The sequence below is a fragment of the Cervus canadensis genome, chromosome 10 (assembly GCF_019320065.1).
Source record: "Cervus canadensis isolate Bull #8, Minnesota chromosome 10, ASM1932006v1, whole genome shotgun sequence".
NCBI classification, from domain to species: domain Eukaryota; kingdom Metazoa; phylum Chordata; class Mammalia; order Artiodactyla; family Cervidae; genus Cervus; species Cervus canadensis.
In genome coordinates, this window is record NC_057395.1 from 7361678 (window position 1) to 7379107 (window position 17430).

A 17430-nucleotide genomic window follows, 5' to 3' on the forward strand; every position below is an offset into this window, starting at 1 on the left:
AGTGATTTATCTTGAGAAGTGGTTGGCAACCAGCTAGGACTTCTACATGAGTCCAGAGGGGCTGGTTAATTATTAGATGATTTTTAAAACTAAGGATGCTATCACCTTCCTGTACCCCTCCTCTGCCTGTGGGAAAGTATAGCAAATCATCCAGAAGAAACACAGTAAGAAAGTTCAAGGTAAGTTCAGTTTTGCCTCCAGAACTTCCTGGGGTTTTGAGCGGAATGAATGAACCCATCAGAGGCAAGCGGACATGTTTATTCATTGTAACAGACACAACTGCAAAGAGTTGATTTTCAAGCCAAAAATAAATGGAAACCGAATACAAATACTCTTTTTTTTTTAAATTTTTTTCTCTTTATGTGGACCATCTTTCAGGCCTTTGTTGAATTTGTTACAGTATTGTCTCTGACTAATGTTTTGCTTTTTTGGCTGCGAGGCATGTGGAACCCAGCTCCCCGACCCGGGAGTGAACCCCAGCTCCCTGCATTGGAAGGTGAAGTCTTGCCCACTGGACTGCCAGGGAAGGCCCTGAATACAGATATTCTAATGAACTCTGTTCTGGTCATTTCATCTGCTCCCCTAACAGATATAAGAACCCCCAGATGAGGAGGTGGTGTGATATTGTGGGTTAAGCAGCCAGCCAGATCTGAGAAGCATGAATTCTAACCTTGTTCTGGGTGCTTCCTGGTTCAAAGTCAAAACTGCTTTTCAAGTGGTGGATAACTCTTCATGTGCCTTCGTGGGTCTTAACCCTCTTCGTGTAACTAACTCACGTGAGAATGACCTCACAATCGTAGTTCATGTCTCTTTTTTCCTTCTAGGTTGGACTCAGGATCCCAAGGCAAGTCAGGCTGTTGCAAAGGCTGGTAAGTATATTCACATAAATTCTCTTAAAATTCTGTACCCCTCACGAGTCTGTGTATTTGGAACCAGGTAACAGCTGTGCTCACAGCTACTTCAAACCTTAAAGTTGCATGTAGAAGAAATTGAATGTGAAACAGCATAGCTTTTAAAAAAATGTTTATTATGATGGTATTGTCATGTTCTTTTTTTTTTTTTTGGCTTCACAACATGGGGGATCTTAGTTCTCCGACCAGGGATTGAACTCTCACCCCTTGCATTGGAAGCATGGAATCTTATCCAGTCAACCACCACAAAGTCCTCAGCATAGCTTTTATAAACCTTTCTTTAATAAACTTTTTCTTTAAATGGATGTTTTTCTGAAAAGAGAACTGATTATTACAGTAAAAGGATAAGGATGAAGTGTGAAGTTTTCAAAGACCTTCTTAGAAAAAAGCTAACATCTAAGTGAACCTTTCCTTTTCTTAGTAATGTTCTTACACAAGAAATAAAGATGGCGTTAGGAAGTAAACAGTGAAAGCAAGCAGAGAATTCCCATTTGTAGATTGAAGCTTCATGTGATAGAAGTTGGGCCAGGCTCTCGGTGTATGCTGCAGGCTCCCAGATGGAACTTGGGGAAACATTCAGGATTCTAAGTGTTTATTTGAAATGACCTCAGTCCTTCCTTCCCACGGTGTGTACAGTGATGTATCCAAGTGTGGGGACACGCCTTCAGGCTCTGAGGATACGGAATCCTCTGCACACCCTCACGGATAAGCCATAAACCCAAGATGTTTACTCCCTGCTCCTGGCTGGTGTCTGAATTCTTGCTGAATTGCTCACGACCAACGTCACAATCATTCCCGCCTTTATTTGGACCGGGACTTTGTATTCTCATCATTTTCTGCATGGCTTACTCCTCCCTGCCCACCCCAATCTTCACGATCCTGCCTCCCCAGATTTATTACCCTCAGTCTTTTTCTGTTTTGCTGCATGTTCACATAACATAGACAGACATATGTGTAAGGTATAGTTCGGGCTGAGGCAGAAAAGAAGGAGAGATGACCTCAACGGAAGTAGGTTACCTTTATTCAGGCAAGGAGGGGCAATAGTTGGCCTAACAACCAGGCTGATCCCACGCCCAGAGGGATCAGGGAGGCTCCATATTTATAGGGAGGTTTGTGGAAGCGATAAGGGAAACGTTAATCAGGCGGGATGTTTTGGGTATTCTTTAGTTGACATGGCATTTGTAGTTGGGCAGGGGGCAATAAGTCTTCTGGGCAGGCGTAGGGGGTGGAAGGTTTCTGGACAGGAGGTGATAAGTCCCAGATAGATACAACCGGCCTGGAGCATCAGGGCAGGACCTAAAGTTTGGTTTTGTTTTCTCCAAAGTTAGATGATTCAGCAAGGGCCTTTGAGACTGTTGTTTTCTTTTATAGGCCCAAAGACTCCTTCAATATGTGAACATAAATGGGTAAAGAATTGTGAAGAGTCTAGATTTTTACCCTATGTACAAGCCAGGAAGCTTGTCTGTTGCTATTTCATGGATGCTGGCACAAAACAGGAGACTCCTGGGCCAGAGACAATAGATGATTTATGACTCACAGTAAGAGTGGAAGTCAGAGCAGCGCCATTGGAGCCTGTCCTCCAGATCAGTTCCCAGGTAGTGATACAGAGAGGGCCAGGCGACACCTACATACCTGGTACTTGGTTGGTTTGACCACGAGAGGGGTGCTGAACTCTGAGGGGGTCGCCAACCTCTAGGATCTTATGTCTGATGATCTGACATGGAGCCAATGTAATAATAATAGAAATAAAGTGCACAATAAATATAATGCACTTGAATCATCCTGAAACCATCCCTTAGCCTTCTGATCCATGGAAGAACTGTCTGCATGAAATGGGTTCCTGGTGCCAAAAAGATAGGAGACTGCTGCAGTACAGCACAGGGAACTCTACTCAATACTCTGTAATGACCTATATGGGAGTAGAATCTAAACAGGAGTGGATATATGTGTGTATAACAGCAAAAACTAGCACATCATTGTAAATCAACCATACTTCAGTTCAGTTCAGTTGCTCAGTCACATCTGACTCTGCAACCCCATGGACTGCAGCACACCAGGCTTCCCTGTCCATCACCAACTCCTGGAGTTTGCTCAAACTCATGTCCATCAAGACGGTGATGCCATCCAACCATCTCATCCTCTGTCGTCCCCTTCTCCTCCTGCCTTCAGTCTTTCCCAGCATCAGGGTCTTTTCCAATGAGTCAGTTCTTCACATTAGGTGGCCAAAGTATTGGAGCTTCAGCATCAGTTCTTCCAATGAATATTCAGGACTGACTTCCTTTAGGATTGACTGGTTGGATCTCTTTACAGTCCAAGGGACTCTCAAGAATCTTCTCCAACACCACAGTTCAAAAGCATCAATTCTTCAGTAAAAATTCATAAAAAAGGGAGGAGCCCTTGCTCCCAGCAAGACATAGATGCACATATTCATTCATTTAAGGATTTTGTTGAGTCCTCACTGTCTGCCCAGCACTGTTCAAGGCATTGGCAATCCAGCAATGGACAAACAGGCAAGACACTGTCTTTCATAGAGCTTGAATTCTAAAGAGGGGCAGAGATAGGCAAAGTCTATAAGTAAATGGTTAAATGTGTTAGGAATGGAGAAGAAAAGTACCACTGAGGAAAAAAAAAACAAAAAACAGCAGAGGAAGGTGGGGACCCTTGTATACATTTGCAAGTTTAAGATTTTTCATGTATGCTATCAGACAGTGGGACCATGTAAATACAACTGCTGTTTTTGCATGCTGACCACAGGCCAGGTGTTGTCCTGAGTATCTCTTGTGTTCTAGCTCAGCCAAATACAGACACATTTTACAAACAAGAAAACAGTCATTTATCCAAGGTTACACTTTCCATAAGAGGTGATCGAACAAGGGTTTTGAGTCCCAACAGTCTGGCTTCTGAGTTTGTGCTTGCCACTATTACACCCAACTGCCTTCTCACCTGAATGTATTTGTTTCTTATTATTTTCACTCAACAGTGCCTCACGTGGCCTAAATCTGTCCCTTCTAGATGATGAAAAATATACCATGTCGTTGGCACACTATCGTTTATCAAGCATTCTACTATTGAGCTTTCAGTATGGTTTCAATTTTTTGGCGTCTATAAACGCTGCTGCAAAAACTTTTTTGCTTTTTCTAGTAAGTGGATGCTTTTAATGCTGTGGCCAAGATTTTCAGTAGTAGGGTTGCTGGATCAAAGTGCACATGCATTTTAAAAAATTTTGATAGATGTAGTCAGACTAGTTTTTGAATACTCCTAGTACTTTCTGTACTAATTTCATTTCTATTAGCAATGACGAATATGCACATTTCCGCCAGCAACAATAGAATTACTCTCTTTGATTTGTCAGTCTCTAAAATATAAAGTGATATCAGTCCTTCAGTGTGTATTCCCCTGACTTATGAGTTTGGATTTTTCTCCATACAGAGTCGTTCTTCCATGAGTTGTTTTTCAGGTCCTGCAGCCATTTTTCTATTGCAATTTCTTTTCAAATTTTTCCTGTTGCTTAGTCCCTAAGTCATGTCCAATTCTTTGCAGCTGCATGCACTGTAGCCCACCAGGCTCCTCTGTCCATGGGCTTTCCCAGGTAAGAATACTGGAATGGGTTGCCATTTCCTTCTCCAGGGGATCTTCCTGCCCAGGAATAGAACCCACGTCTCCTGCATTGGTAGGCGGATTCTTTATGGCTACCCCACCAGAGAAGCCCTCTTTTGTGATTTTTATCTCCTGATTGTCAGTATGGGCTTCCCAAATGGCATTAGTGGTAAAGAACCCATCTGCCAATGCAGGAGACAAAGAGACATGGGTTTGATCCCGGGTTGGGAAGATTCCCTGGACGAGGGCATGGCAACCCACTCCAGTATTCTTGCCTGAGAAATCCTGTGGACAGAGGAAGGAGCCTAGCAGGCTACAGCCCATAGAGTCGCAGAGAGTCAGACATGACTGAAACGACTTAGCGTGCACGCCCGCACTTCTCAGTATGTGGGAGATCTCTGTGTGTTTTGGATACTCTGTATTCTGAATTGGAAGAGTTCTTCCCTAAGTCTGTCATTTGTCTATTAGCTTTGTTTATGAAATATTTGTCATTATAAAGGCTTTAAGTTCCTGAGTAATAAATAAGTTTACTTTTCTTATTTTCATTTGTAGTTACAAAGATTCTCTTGACCCTTTAACTGTTTCATATAATCACTCAGATTTTTCTTTAGAAATCTAAGAATGTAGAAAGCCTCTCTTTAACAAGTATCATACAAATTTATTAATGTTGACTTCATTTACCCATCCAGACAGTACCAGAATGATCTTTCCAGCATGGGTCTGGTGTATCACTCTCTTTTGCAAATGTCTTCAGTGGCTTTGTGGCTTCCCTGGTGGCTCAGTGGTAAAGAAGCCGACTACCAATGCAGGAGACTTGGGTTTGATCCCCTGAGTCAGGAACATCCCCTGGAAGAGGAAATGGCCACCCACTCCAGTATTTCTGCCTGGAAAATTCCATGGATAGAGGAGCCTGGCAGGCTACAGGCTATGGGGTTGGAAAACAGTTGGACACGACTTAGTGACTAAAATGAAAGCAAAAAGTCAGTGACTTTGTGTCACCTGTACGATTAACTCTGAGGACGTTTAAGCCCACCCTCCCACTTCACCCCCGCTCCGTGATCTGGCTCCTGTCTGCCTCTGTAGCCTTGGTTTACCCAAAGTTTCCTTGTATTTCACGTTCTAGCTGTGCCACACTAATGTGAACGTTCTCTACTCTGATTAGTGAAGAGGATGTGGTGGCGACAGCTGGGATCTTCCTATCACTCCCAGCTCATGGACCCCTGGGGACATGCCTTTGATTTTATTCTGAATTAATTAGATACCCTTTTAAGAAAGCTCTCTGCTGTCACAGATGCTAACAGTGTTTACCTTTTGAAAAGCAGGAGTATCTTTTTGTCGGAGTCTCCTTGGTGTTCAACAACTACTGGCCTGGTTTTCCTAGAACAATTCACTGTCATACCTTAACCTCCCAATGGCAGAGCCACATCTTGGCCTCCCCTTTGTAGCAGAGATTCTAAAATTTGCAGCTAAGATTTGTTTTGAGCGGATGTGGTGAGACACGCAGACACAGAAATGACCGTCACGAAGGAGGAAGTTTACACTCACAGGTCCCCAGGGACGAGTGGCATGCAGGGCCATGTGGAGAAGCACCAGGTCACTCGGGGCAGCAGGGTCAGAGGGGAGAGCATGGCCTAGAGCCTTTATTGTGGTTTATGCAGGAAGGAATTGATGAGTCAGGTTAGGGGTGCCGAGTAACCTTAGGACTGGATGGTGGTTTATTCATTCAGTTGTGTCCAGCTCTTTGTGACCCCATGGACTGTAGGACTGGGTAGCTGAAATAATTTTGGCAAGCTCTGGGCTCCAGAGTCTGACCATGGGGTGATTTGGGGCAGGGGGAATATTGGCTGGTGTGCAAGGGCTTGGTAAGGTAGGTGACTGGGATGGGGAGATGCTATTACTGATTGGTTGTATCTTGAAGGTGTGCTCGCAGGGCAACTTTTGCTATCTCCAGGAATCAGCTGACCCTGGGAGGGGAGGAACAACCTCTCCAAGGTCAAATCCCCAAATGCCAGAGCATCAAGAATATAGAAAATAATATAACAATGTAAAATTGATGTCCTGTGAATTAAGCACACAATCCCTACCCCTACCTCAGAAGACAAATGGAAAGGACATACAAAGGACCCACCCCACCCCTACTGCCACCAGCATAACTCAATAACATACTCAGCAGAAACCTACCTCTTCCATTGTATTAAGTTTTTTAAAAATATATTTATTTATTTGGCTGTGTTGGCACCTGGGATCTTTCATTGCAGTACACAGGCTCAGTTGCTCCTTGGCGTATGGGGTCTTAGTTCCCCGACCAGGGATTGAACCAACATCCCCTGTGTTGGAAGGTGGATTCTTAACCACTGGACCACCAGGGAAGTCCCTGTCTTATTAATCTTTAAAATTACACTCAGCCTAAAATAAAATAAAATAAAATAAAATTACACTCAGCCTAAACATTCACTTTTTTTCTTTAGAAGGTAATGTCAGTATAGGGCTTCCCTGATGGCTAAGTGGTAAGAATCTGCCTGCGATGCAGGCGATGTGGATTCGACCCCTGGGTCAGCAAGATCCCTTGGAGAAGGAGATGGCAACCCATTCCAGTATTCTTGCCTGGAGAATCCCATGAACAGAGGAGCCCAGTGGGCTATAGTCCATGGGGTTGCAAAGAGTCAGACACAGCTTAGTAACTAAACAACAATAGCAACTATGTCAGTATACACTGCTAATAAAATGTAGTAACAAGCACTTTATAATCTATAAAAATGACCTATATATTAGTGTTTGTATACTGACTACAATCCCAGTTTTCAGTAATTTAATTTTTCTGTAGTATTCTAATATTAAAACATTACTATTTTTCTTGATGTTAAAAAAAAAGGGATTTATAAAAGAAGAAAATACAGTCAGTTCAGCAGTTAGCATGGTTCTGGCACTGTTACTTCACTGAGAGCTACTAATGTATGTATCTGTCTCCCTACTCCCAACACTAGCCATCATGGGTCATCTTAAAATTTTTTTTTTTTTTAATTTTTTTGACCACAAAAAAGTGAGTGAGTTGGTTATGTTTTTAAACGACTCACGTGGGCACACAGGATCTTAGTCCCCTGATCAGGGACTGAAACCATACCCCCTGTACTGGAAGCTCAGAGTCTTAACCACCAGACCACCAGGGGAGTTCCTTCATGATTTATCTTAAGAGATTGTAGAATTTTTTGTTTTTCTGAGCAAAGGTGATAATTGCCTATTGTGTTTCCTCTCTGCTGCTGCTGCTGCTAAGTCACTTCAGTCGTGTTCGACTCTGTGCGACCCCATAGACGGCAGCCCACCAGGCTCCCCCGTCCCTGGGATTCTCCAGGCAAGAACACTGGAGTGGGTTGCCATTTCCTTCTCCAATGCATGAAAGTGAGAAGTGAAAGTGAAGTCGCTCAGTCGTGTCGGACTCCTAGCGACTCCATGGACTGCAGCCTACCAGGCTCCTCTGTCCATGGGATTTTCCAGGCAAGAGTACTGGAGTGGGGTGCCATTGCCTTCTTCTCTAAACATAATGAAATATCACGCCATAGAATGTGTTACTGCAAATAGGCGATTCAGAACTGATGACTCCCTCTGTCTACAGAGAGGAAATTATTTCCCCAAGGTGGTAAATACAGTCCTCAGGGAGGGGCCGTGTCTGGGGGTCTTCTGCTTCGTGAAATAGCAGCATGAACTTTTTCTTGATAAGAAGAAGCATTAAAAAAAAAGAAGAAGCATTAAAAAAAAGAAGAAGCATTGAGGTTTATTAATAGTTAAGATCTCTGGACTTGGGGATTCCCTGGTGGCTCAGATGGCAAAGAGTCTGCCTGCAGTGCTAGAGACCCAGATTAGATCCCTGGGCTGGGAAGATTCCCTGGAGAAGGAAAGGCAACCCGCTCCAGTATTCTTGCTTGGAGAATCCCCATGGACAGTGGAGCCTGGTGGGCTACGGTCCATGGGGTCGAGAAGAGTCGAAAACGGCTGAGTGACTTCAGTTTCCTCTCTGGACTTGGAGCCAGCCAACTGCCAAGCTCCATCAAGTGAGGGGAGCGGATGCGGTGGTTTCTGAGTTTCTCTTCCACCTCTGAGATGATTTATTCTAGTGGTTGAGGAAGAATTGTTAGCCCAGAATCAAACAGCAGGAGGGTAGTCCTCTGGGAAGCGGCCTGGCTTCTGGCACTGCCCGTGGCAGACTCTCCCGGTCACCTTTCCAGCTGCATTGTGGGTGACTCGGGATGTCTTCTGTGTGGCTTGATCTTAAACGGCTCACATGAGTCACACGGAAACCTCTGATCCCTGACTAATTAAGACCCTCCCTGCCTCAAAACGCTTTTCCATCTGTTTAGCTTTTGTAGGAAAAAATAATGAAGAAATTATTATGTCACAGGAAGGCTTGGTTTCTGCCCACATCCCTAAACAAAATACTGAGCCGAATACAAATATGGAAAGCATGTTGGATTTCTAAGCACTGTGCTTTGGCAGAGGTTGAGGCCATCGTTTCATATCCTTTCTTCTACGACACATTTTCGTAAACCTCTGCCATCCCAGGTTCTGTGCTTGTCCTTGGTGTGGTTCATCTCCTCACGATTTTACGAACCTGGCCAATATTCTTCACCCGACATGCCCTTCTCTCTCACTAAACTGCTCTATTCCCATGCCAGGAAGGGGCTCTGGTTTATTCTTGTTTCTATGTCTTTTATGTTTCTAGAATTTCTTTTTGTTCTCTTTCACTCCATACAAATTCTATATCTCTTTAAAAGCTTTTTCTTACTCCTACAGTCTTCACTGTTTTTCTCTTCCTTCTGGACTGTGGAAAGTCTTCTAGCCAATAAATAAATATACATACCTCCTTGTATCTTGCTGTGTTTCTGCCTATGTTTTTGCACTTTCTTCCCACTGCACCTTAAGAGAACAGATTGTATGTTAATATTTCTTCCCAATCCATCCTAGAATGTAGAGTTGAACTTAACTAAATACTACTTATTACCATTTCCTGTTGGGGGATATAGATTTTTCTTTAATTGTTCGCGATTCAGAAAATTCAGTTTTGTAATTGGTTTTGATTTTGACTCCATGCTGAGAGCTGTGCATGGGAAAAAAAAAAGCATAAATCACGAGCCCTCTTTTCCATGTGTTTGCAGTCCAAGAGGGGCAGGGAACGAGGGGAGGGAAAGCTTTCAGGGATGGGGATACAGGAGTGCATAATTGGTGTTAATAGATTTTCAGCAGACAGTGCCATCACGGCCAGACAAGGGGTGTTCGTGTCAATAACACAGAGCCTCTTGTGGGAAACCAGTAACAAGGCAGGAGCAGTAACACTAAAATAGTTTCTTGAAACTTTTCTCAGCCTGTCTCCCGGGGCCATGAGCCATGAACTGTGCTTTGTCACATTTTAGTTGCAGTGAAATTCTAACTGATCATTATCTCATAAATGAGAACAAATCAGCGTGACATCAAAGATAGTCTCAAGGGTACCGAGTGTAGCCGATCTTTCATTATGTCAGAAACAGTACAGGGCAGAGACCCTCTACAAATGAAGCTCGGCTTTGTTCGGAATGCTAGAACTGTCCTCTCCGCTTACCAAAGACATAAACTTAACAAGATTTTTTTCTATGTTAGTACTCAACTTTTGTGTAAAGAAGTGATAAATTGATAAGAAAAAAATTGGGGGAAAATGTCAGAAGATGACACCAGTGCAGAAAGCATTCAGCTCCCTGCTCTGTCTGGAGTATTCATGATTTGATGGGTGATAACTCTGAGGATCACAGGTAACTTTTAAATCAGCATTATATTTACAATGTTTTGGCAGTTTTGTATTTTACTGGCTGGCTAACAGTGACCGCTGTGAAAGCCTTCACTGGCCAGCTTCTGCAATCCTTTAACAGAAGAGGCAGGATTGGAAGTTAGGGACTCCCGATTCTTAAGCTGGGTTTTGTTTCAAGTATCATTAAGACTTTGACTTTGTTTTTTAGAGCAGTTTCAGGTTTAAACCAAAGTTGAGAGAAAAGTGCAGATTTCCTATATGCTCCTACCCGGACACAGGCTTCACCTCTGCTATCGTCAACATCATTCTCTAGAATGGGACATTTTTAACCAAAGATGAACCGGTATTGGCCTGTCATAATCACTCAATGTTTATAGTTTACCTTAGGGTTCACTCTTGCTGGTGTACATTCTGTGGGATTGAACAAGTGTTTAATGACATATATCCATCATTATTGGAGCTTTCCAAGTGGCACTAGTGGTAAAGAACCCGCCTGCCAATACAGGAGATGAGGGAGATGTAGGTTCCATCCCTGGGTTGGGAAGATCCCCTGGAGGAGGGCATGGCAACCCACTCCAGTATTCTTGCCTGGAGTATCCCATGGACAGAGGAGCCTGGCGGGCTTTAGTCCATAGGGTCGCAAAGAGTTGGACAATGACTGAAACGACTCAGCATGCATCCATCATTATCATATCAAAGGAGAAGGGGGCAGCAGAAGATGAGATGGTTAGATAGCATCAGTGACTCAATGGACATCAATTTGAGATTCCCTGGTGGCTCAGATGGTAAAGAATCCACCTGCAGTGAAGGAGGCCAGGGTTCGATCCCTGGCTTGGGAAGATTCCCTGGAGAAGGGAGAGGCTCCCCATTCCAATATTCTTGCGTAGAGAGTTCCATGGACAGAGGAGACTGGTGGGCTATAATCCACGAGGTCACAAAGAGTTGGGACGCGACTTAGCAACTGAACAACAACAACACTGAGTATTTTCACTGCCCTAGAAATCCTGGACTTGACTGTTCACAGACTTCCCCTGCCTGCAATAGTTGTACTTTTGCCCTTTCCAGAACGTTATAGGGTTGGAGTCATACAGTATGTAGCCTTTTCATATGGACTTCTTTCATTTAGGAATATGCATTTATGGTTCTACCATGTCTTTTTATGGTTTGATAGCTCATTTCTTTTTACTCTAGGTTTCTTAGCTCCCACCTGTGTGACTAGGGGCAAGTACCTTATCCTGATCTTACATTGGTTAAGTGACGGGATTGGACTTGAGTTTCTTTTTCTTCATAGTTGTCTTTGCAGCTTACACTATACCGTCTTCATTTCAGGGGTGTTTCTAATATACAGAAGTCTAATTCCGAAAACAAAACCAGTAAAATGTGTCATGATCAGACAGAGCATAGAGTTTGGAATAATTAACCCAATGTCTAAATGCAGCTCAAGGGCAACTCCCAATTAAACCAGGGTTGTAAACTCAAACATCTAAAGAGATGAAGAGGGTGTGCAGTTTTTACTGTTGTGTCAAATTCTCTCCAGAAACCGTGGCGTCATGCAACAGACTTTGTCCTAAAGAGACCAGATGTACATAAAGAATATTTTGTCATCAGTTATTCCTGATTTCAGGAATGATTTCCTAAAATCCAAAGTTTTATTCCTTACTTTTGGCTTTGCTTTAAATTCTTGGATCTCAAAAGAAGACATAATTTTGGTGATTTATTCAAGCCCTCTCAATTTATATTGTTGTTTAGTTGCTAGGTTGTGTCCAACTCTTTGCAACCCCATGGACTGTAGCCCACCAGGCTTCTCCGTCCATGGAATTTCACAGGCAAGAATACTGGAGTGAGTTGCCATTTTCCTTCTCCAGGGGATCTTCCTGACCCAGGGGTCAAACCCATGTCTCACTCTTGACAGGCAACTTCTTTACTACAGAGCCACCTGGGAAGCCCTCTCAATTTACAGATATTATAAAACTATAGCAGAAATACGTGAAGTGTCATCTAGCTATATTAATTTTAAAAAGTATTTCTCAAACATCAGAGTCCCTTAGAGGGCATGTTGAAGCATAGATTGCTGGACTGGCCCCCTGAGATTCTTGCTCTGTGAGTTTGGGGTGGAGTCCGAGAAACTACATTTCTTCTTCTAAAAATTTTTTAATATTTTAATCAGAGGATCACTGCTTTACAGTGTTAGTTTCTGCTGTACAAGAACGTGAATCAGCTGTAGGTATACATATATCCCCGCCTCTTGAGACTTCCTCCCACGCTGCCGTCCCACCCCTCTTGCCATCACAGAGCACCAAGCTGAGCATCCTGTACTGTCCAGCAGCTTCCCGATAGCTGTCTGCTTCACGCGTGGTAGTGTATATGTGCATGCTGAGTCGCTTCAGTCCTGTCTGACTCTTTGGGACCCTGTGGACTCTAGCCCACCAGGCTCTTCTGTCCATGGGGATTCTCCAGGCAAGAATACTGGAGTCGACTGCCATTTCCTCCTCCAAGGGATCTTCCCAACCCAGGGATCAAACTTGCTTCTCCTGGGTCTCCTGCATTGGCAGGCAGATTCTTTGCAACTGAGCCACTGGGGAAGCCCAGTACAGTATGTAGGTCAATGCTAATCTCTCAATTCGTCCCACCTTCCTCTTTGCCCACTGTGTCCACAAGTCCGTTCTCTGTGTCTGCGTCTCCATTCCTGCCCTGCAGATAGGTTCGTCAGTACCCTTTTTATAGATTGCACATATATGTGTTAAAGTTTCTGCATTTTTAACAAAAGTTTCTGGGTGATACTGTTGTTGCTGATCTGTGGACCACATCTTGGGAACCATTGTTTTGAAATAATTCCTTCTCAGACCAAATGAGAGAACTTCTTTTCTTTTTAGGTGAAAATCTTTCAAATGCAGTTAGATCTTTTTTTTTTTTTTTCTACTTAAAGTTCAGCCACCAGATGAATAGTCTCCAAAACTCTGTCTTTAACCCCGCCCCTACTCTGGCCTGGCTCAATGCTTGTGATGAGGACACTTAGCTGAAATTATAGTACAATGAGATAGAAGCATTTACACATATTATGGATGCACAGAGAATAGTGAATAGTTTTAACCAGCTTTTAAATTTGCACTTTCTAGCCACTGCCCTTTATCAGAAGCTTTAGGGATAAATGTACTTAGCATACACTTTCCTTTATTGCTGTTCTAATTCCCCAAATACTTTCTTGAGCTCAGTATTGATTCTCATTTTATAATAGTGGGATTGTCATCTGAATGGAAAAACCCCACAGTATAGTTTCTCTAAGTGGATATTGAAATTAATTTGGAAGTATGAGAATGTCTTTAGGTATGCTCTGATCTTATAATCAATTCAGTGATCCTAGAAATGTGATCTAAAAATTTATAAAAGTGTTATGTGCTTCACATACTCATAAAATTCCAATAATTTATTAAATTCTTTAAGTAAAATTAACTCTGTTAAATTGGAAAACTTGCATGTGTTTTTTTTTTTTTTTTTAGTTTTTAAAAAAATTTTTTTTTGAAGTTGATTTACAATGTTGTGTTAGTTACGGGTGTAAAGCACAGTGATTCAGTTATATGATTCAGCATGTGTCCATTCTTTCTCAGATTCTTTTCCCATACAGATTATCACAGAGTACTGAGTAGAGTTCCCTGTAGTCTTCAGTAGGTCCTTGTTGTTTATCTGTTTTATACATGTGTGTGTGTGCTGAGTCACTCAGTTGTGTCCGACTCTTTGTGACCCCGTGGGCTGTAGCCCCCCAGGCTCCTCTGTCCATGGGATTCTCCAGGCAAAAATACTGGAGTGGGTTGCATGCCCTCCTCCAAGAGAATCTTCCCGACCCCAGGATAGAACCCAGATCTCCTGCATTGGCAGGCAGGTTCTTTACCACTAGTGCCACGTGGGAATCCCTATTTTATACATAGTAGTGTTTGTATGTTGGGCTTCCCCGGTGGCTCAGCTGGTAAAGAATCTGCCTGCAATGCGGGAGACCTGGATTCGATCCCTGGGCTGGGAAGGTCCCCCTGGAGAAGGGGAAGGCTACCCACTTCAGTATTCTGGCCTGAAGAATTCCATGGACTGAATAGTTCATGGGTTCGCAAAGAATCAGACACGACTGAGCAACTTTCACTTTCATTTTCATGTGTATGTTAATCTCAGTCTGTAACTGATCCGTCCCTACTGGGTTCATTTCTTAAAGCTGGGCTAAGCAGTTTGTTTCTCTGTCATGCACTTGTTGTTCAGCTGTGGTTTGCTTACAAGTGAAGGGGAAAATCACAGAAACTCAGGACAAGACAAAGAAAGAAGAAAACAATCACAAGTTCAAGGACTCCCAAATTGAAGATGATTTTCTCTTACAGAAAAAAAAGACCACACCTACCCCCAAATGGTTGAATCACGCTTTTGTGGGCTATGTGTGTGGGCTATGTGTGTGCTTTTTAAAAATTGAAGTATAGTTGATTGTACAGTGTTGTGATAGTTTCAAGCGCACAGCATACCGTGTGTTTTGATTCCAACAGAAAACCAAACCCCTGATGACGGAGTTCTCGGTGAAGTCTACCATCATTTCCCGTTATGCCTTCACCACAGTTGCCTGTAAGATGCTCAACAGAGGGTCTGAGGACCAGGAAGTCACGTTTCAGATGCAGATCCCAGCTGCAGCTTTCATCACTAACTTCACTGTGTAGGTGAACTCTGGAATGAAGATTTCTCTGTCAAGTGGTCAGGGGAGCCTGAGATGCCGGGACCACAGCCTTTGACCCTGAGAATATATAAATTCTCAACCCAAAGGACTGTCCATGGGAAAGAAGGTTGCTTCCCTCCCCTCTGCCTTCTTCCTTCCATCCCCATTTCCCCCTTCCTCCTTCTTCTTATCTCTTCTTTTGTCCCATTCCTCTCTTCTTTCCTCCTTCCCTTCATTTCCTCTTTCTTTCCCTCCAACAAATGGCTACCCACCCCAGGCCAGGCATACTTCAAGGTGATTGGTCTACTTCTTTGAAAAAGATGGGTGTTGCTCTGCTCTAGAAATTCCTCTGGGGAGAAACAAATAAGCAAACAGATGAATAATAAGATTGCCTTCAGACGGTAGTGAGTGCTATAGAGATGACAAGTAGGATTGAGGGGGCTCTTTTAGGTCAGGGAGTTGAGAAGGTGGCTCAGAGGAGTCAGTGTTGAAGCTGACATCTGAAGGACCAGCCAGCATGATAACCTTTGTTAACTAGATACCATATATTGACTTCTTTTCACCTGAACTAAGAGGTAAAGAGATGCAAAATAGGTATGTGGGTTTAATTTTAGGTCTGGGCAGGATTCAAGTTGGTGCATCTTCTTGGAAGTTTGTTTGAGCAGGTCTCCTGTGTTCCTCCTGGAGAATCAGAGACACCATTGGTTGGCTCTTAACATGTGGACCTGTTGAAATTTGCCCTAGAACGAAATGAGTGATGCAAGGGTAGTGCCCTAGTCTGGAATGCATTCTCAGTGCATATCCAAGAGGCAAACAAAAATATTTTCTAGGGTTGTCATGGTTATGAGATCCATGCTTGACTTTGTCTTGGCAAGCTGGCAGTAGAGCTGTCTCTCTTTTTTTCTTTTCAATTAAACATTTTATTTTGTATTGCAGTATAGCCGATTAACAATGTTGTGTGAACAGTGAAGGGACTCAGCTGCCCATATACATACACCCATTCTACCCCAAACTCTCCTCCCATCCAGGCTGCCATGCAGCATTGAGCAGAGTCCCCTGTGCTATACACTAGGTCCTTGTTGGTTATCCATTTCAAATGCAGCAGCGTGTACATGTCCCCTCCAAACTCCCTAATTATTCCTCCTCCCATCCCTCCCCCCGACAGCTGTCTCTTGTGTTTCAGGCTTCTTGGAGACAAGGTGTATCAGGGAGAAATTACAGAGAAAGAAAAGAGAAGTGGTGATAAGGTAAAAGAGAAGAGGAATAAAACCATAGAAGATAATGGGTAAGTACCACTGAATTCAGGAATTAGACGTCCACTACAGCCAAGTGTCAAGCTTTCTACCTCTTTGACTTCCCATCTTGTTTTCACCCTTTGTTTCAAGGATTTATCTTTTTATTTTACCATATTCATAATATATAATATAATTGGTTAACAATATAGTAGCTAAGGGTTTATGATCGAAAACCCACTCACCCCCACTCCCCAGTTCTCACTTCCTAGAAAGATCCACTTCTGATATTTCTGTAGTTTTATGGTAGTTACCTCCCTATTCTAAATATTATGATTGTTCTTGTTCAGTCACTTGTCATGTTCAACTCCTTGTGACTCCGTGAACTTAAGCACACCAGGCTTCCCTGTCCTTCTCTCTCTCCCAGAGTTTGCTCAGATTCATGTTCATTGAGTCAGTGGTACCGCTCAACTGCCTCATCCTCTGTGTCCCCTTCTCCTCCTGCCCTCAATCTTTGCCAGCTTCAGGGTCTTTTCCAGTGAGTCAGCTCTTCTCATCAGGTGGCCAAAGTATTGGAGCTTTATCTTCAGCATCAGTCTTTCCAATGAATATTTCCTTTAGTATTGTCCGTTTTGATCTCCCTGCTCTCTGAGGGACTCTCAAGAGTCTTCCCCAGCACCACAATTTGAAAGCATCAATTCTTCGGCACTCAGCCTTCTTTATGGTCCAACTCGCGCATCTGTACATGACTACTGGAAAAACCATAGCTTTGACAATAGTCTTGCTTTTAAAAAAATTTCTTGATAAAAATCAGATGTTGATTGATTGTTGATTCTCTGCTGTGAAGAAAGAGGATTCAGCAGATTTATAATATTCCCACTTTCTCTCTGTATTCCAAATTTTTGTATTATTTCTTTTTCTTCTTCAATATAAGCAGAGTTATACCATCCTAGATGAGCCCTGTTATCTTCAATGGTAGTATTCTTGCTCCTGCATGTCACCTGACCTTTTCTTTTCCTACTTAATCATTTACTTTTGCATTGTCAGAATTATCAACATTTAAATTCTGATCTGTCATGGTATTTGAACTCTGTCTATGAACTTAATCCAAACATTGAAGACCAATAAGTCAATTCATTTTTAATGACTGTAAATAACATTAACTGCAGAGCCACCTAGTATACTGAGATTTGTTTCCTTCTCTGCTAGCCCAGTTGAAAAAAGTATCTGTTCCTTTTG

At 42.9% G+C, this 17430-nt stretch overlaps 1 protein-coding gene across 2 annotated transcripts in view; it reads left to right on the plus strand.

The window, feature by feature from the left end:
* The window catches only part of ITIH5 (inter-alpha-trypsin inhibitor heavy chain 5), an 88079-nt gene that overhangs the window by 11578 nt on the left and 59071 nt on the right, over positions 1 to 17430 (plus strand). For both annotated transcript variants that reach the window (XR_006271531.1, XM_043479254.1), the window contains exons 2-4: positions 825 to 869; positions 14796 to 14959; positions 16143 to 16244. Coding sequence is in view for 1 of the 2 variants with exons in the window: in XM_043479254.1 (XP_043335189.1) it covers positions 825 to 869; positions 14796 to 14959; positions 16143 to 16244 (311 nt within the window). In the remaining variant the exon portion in view is untranslated. The remainder of the gene's footprint in view (positions 1 to 824; positions 870 to 14795; positions 14960 to 16142; positions 16245 to 17430) is intronic.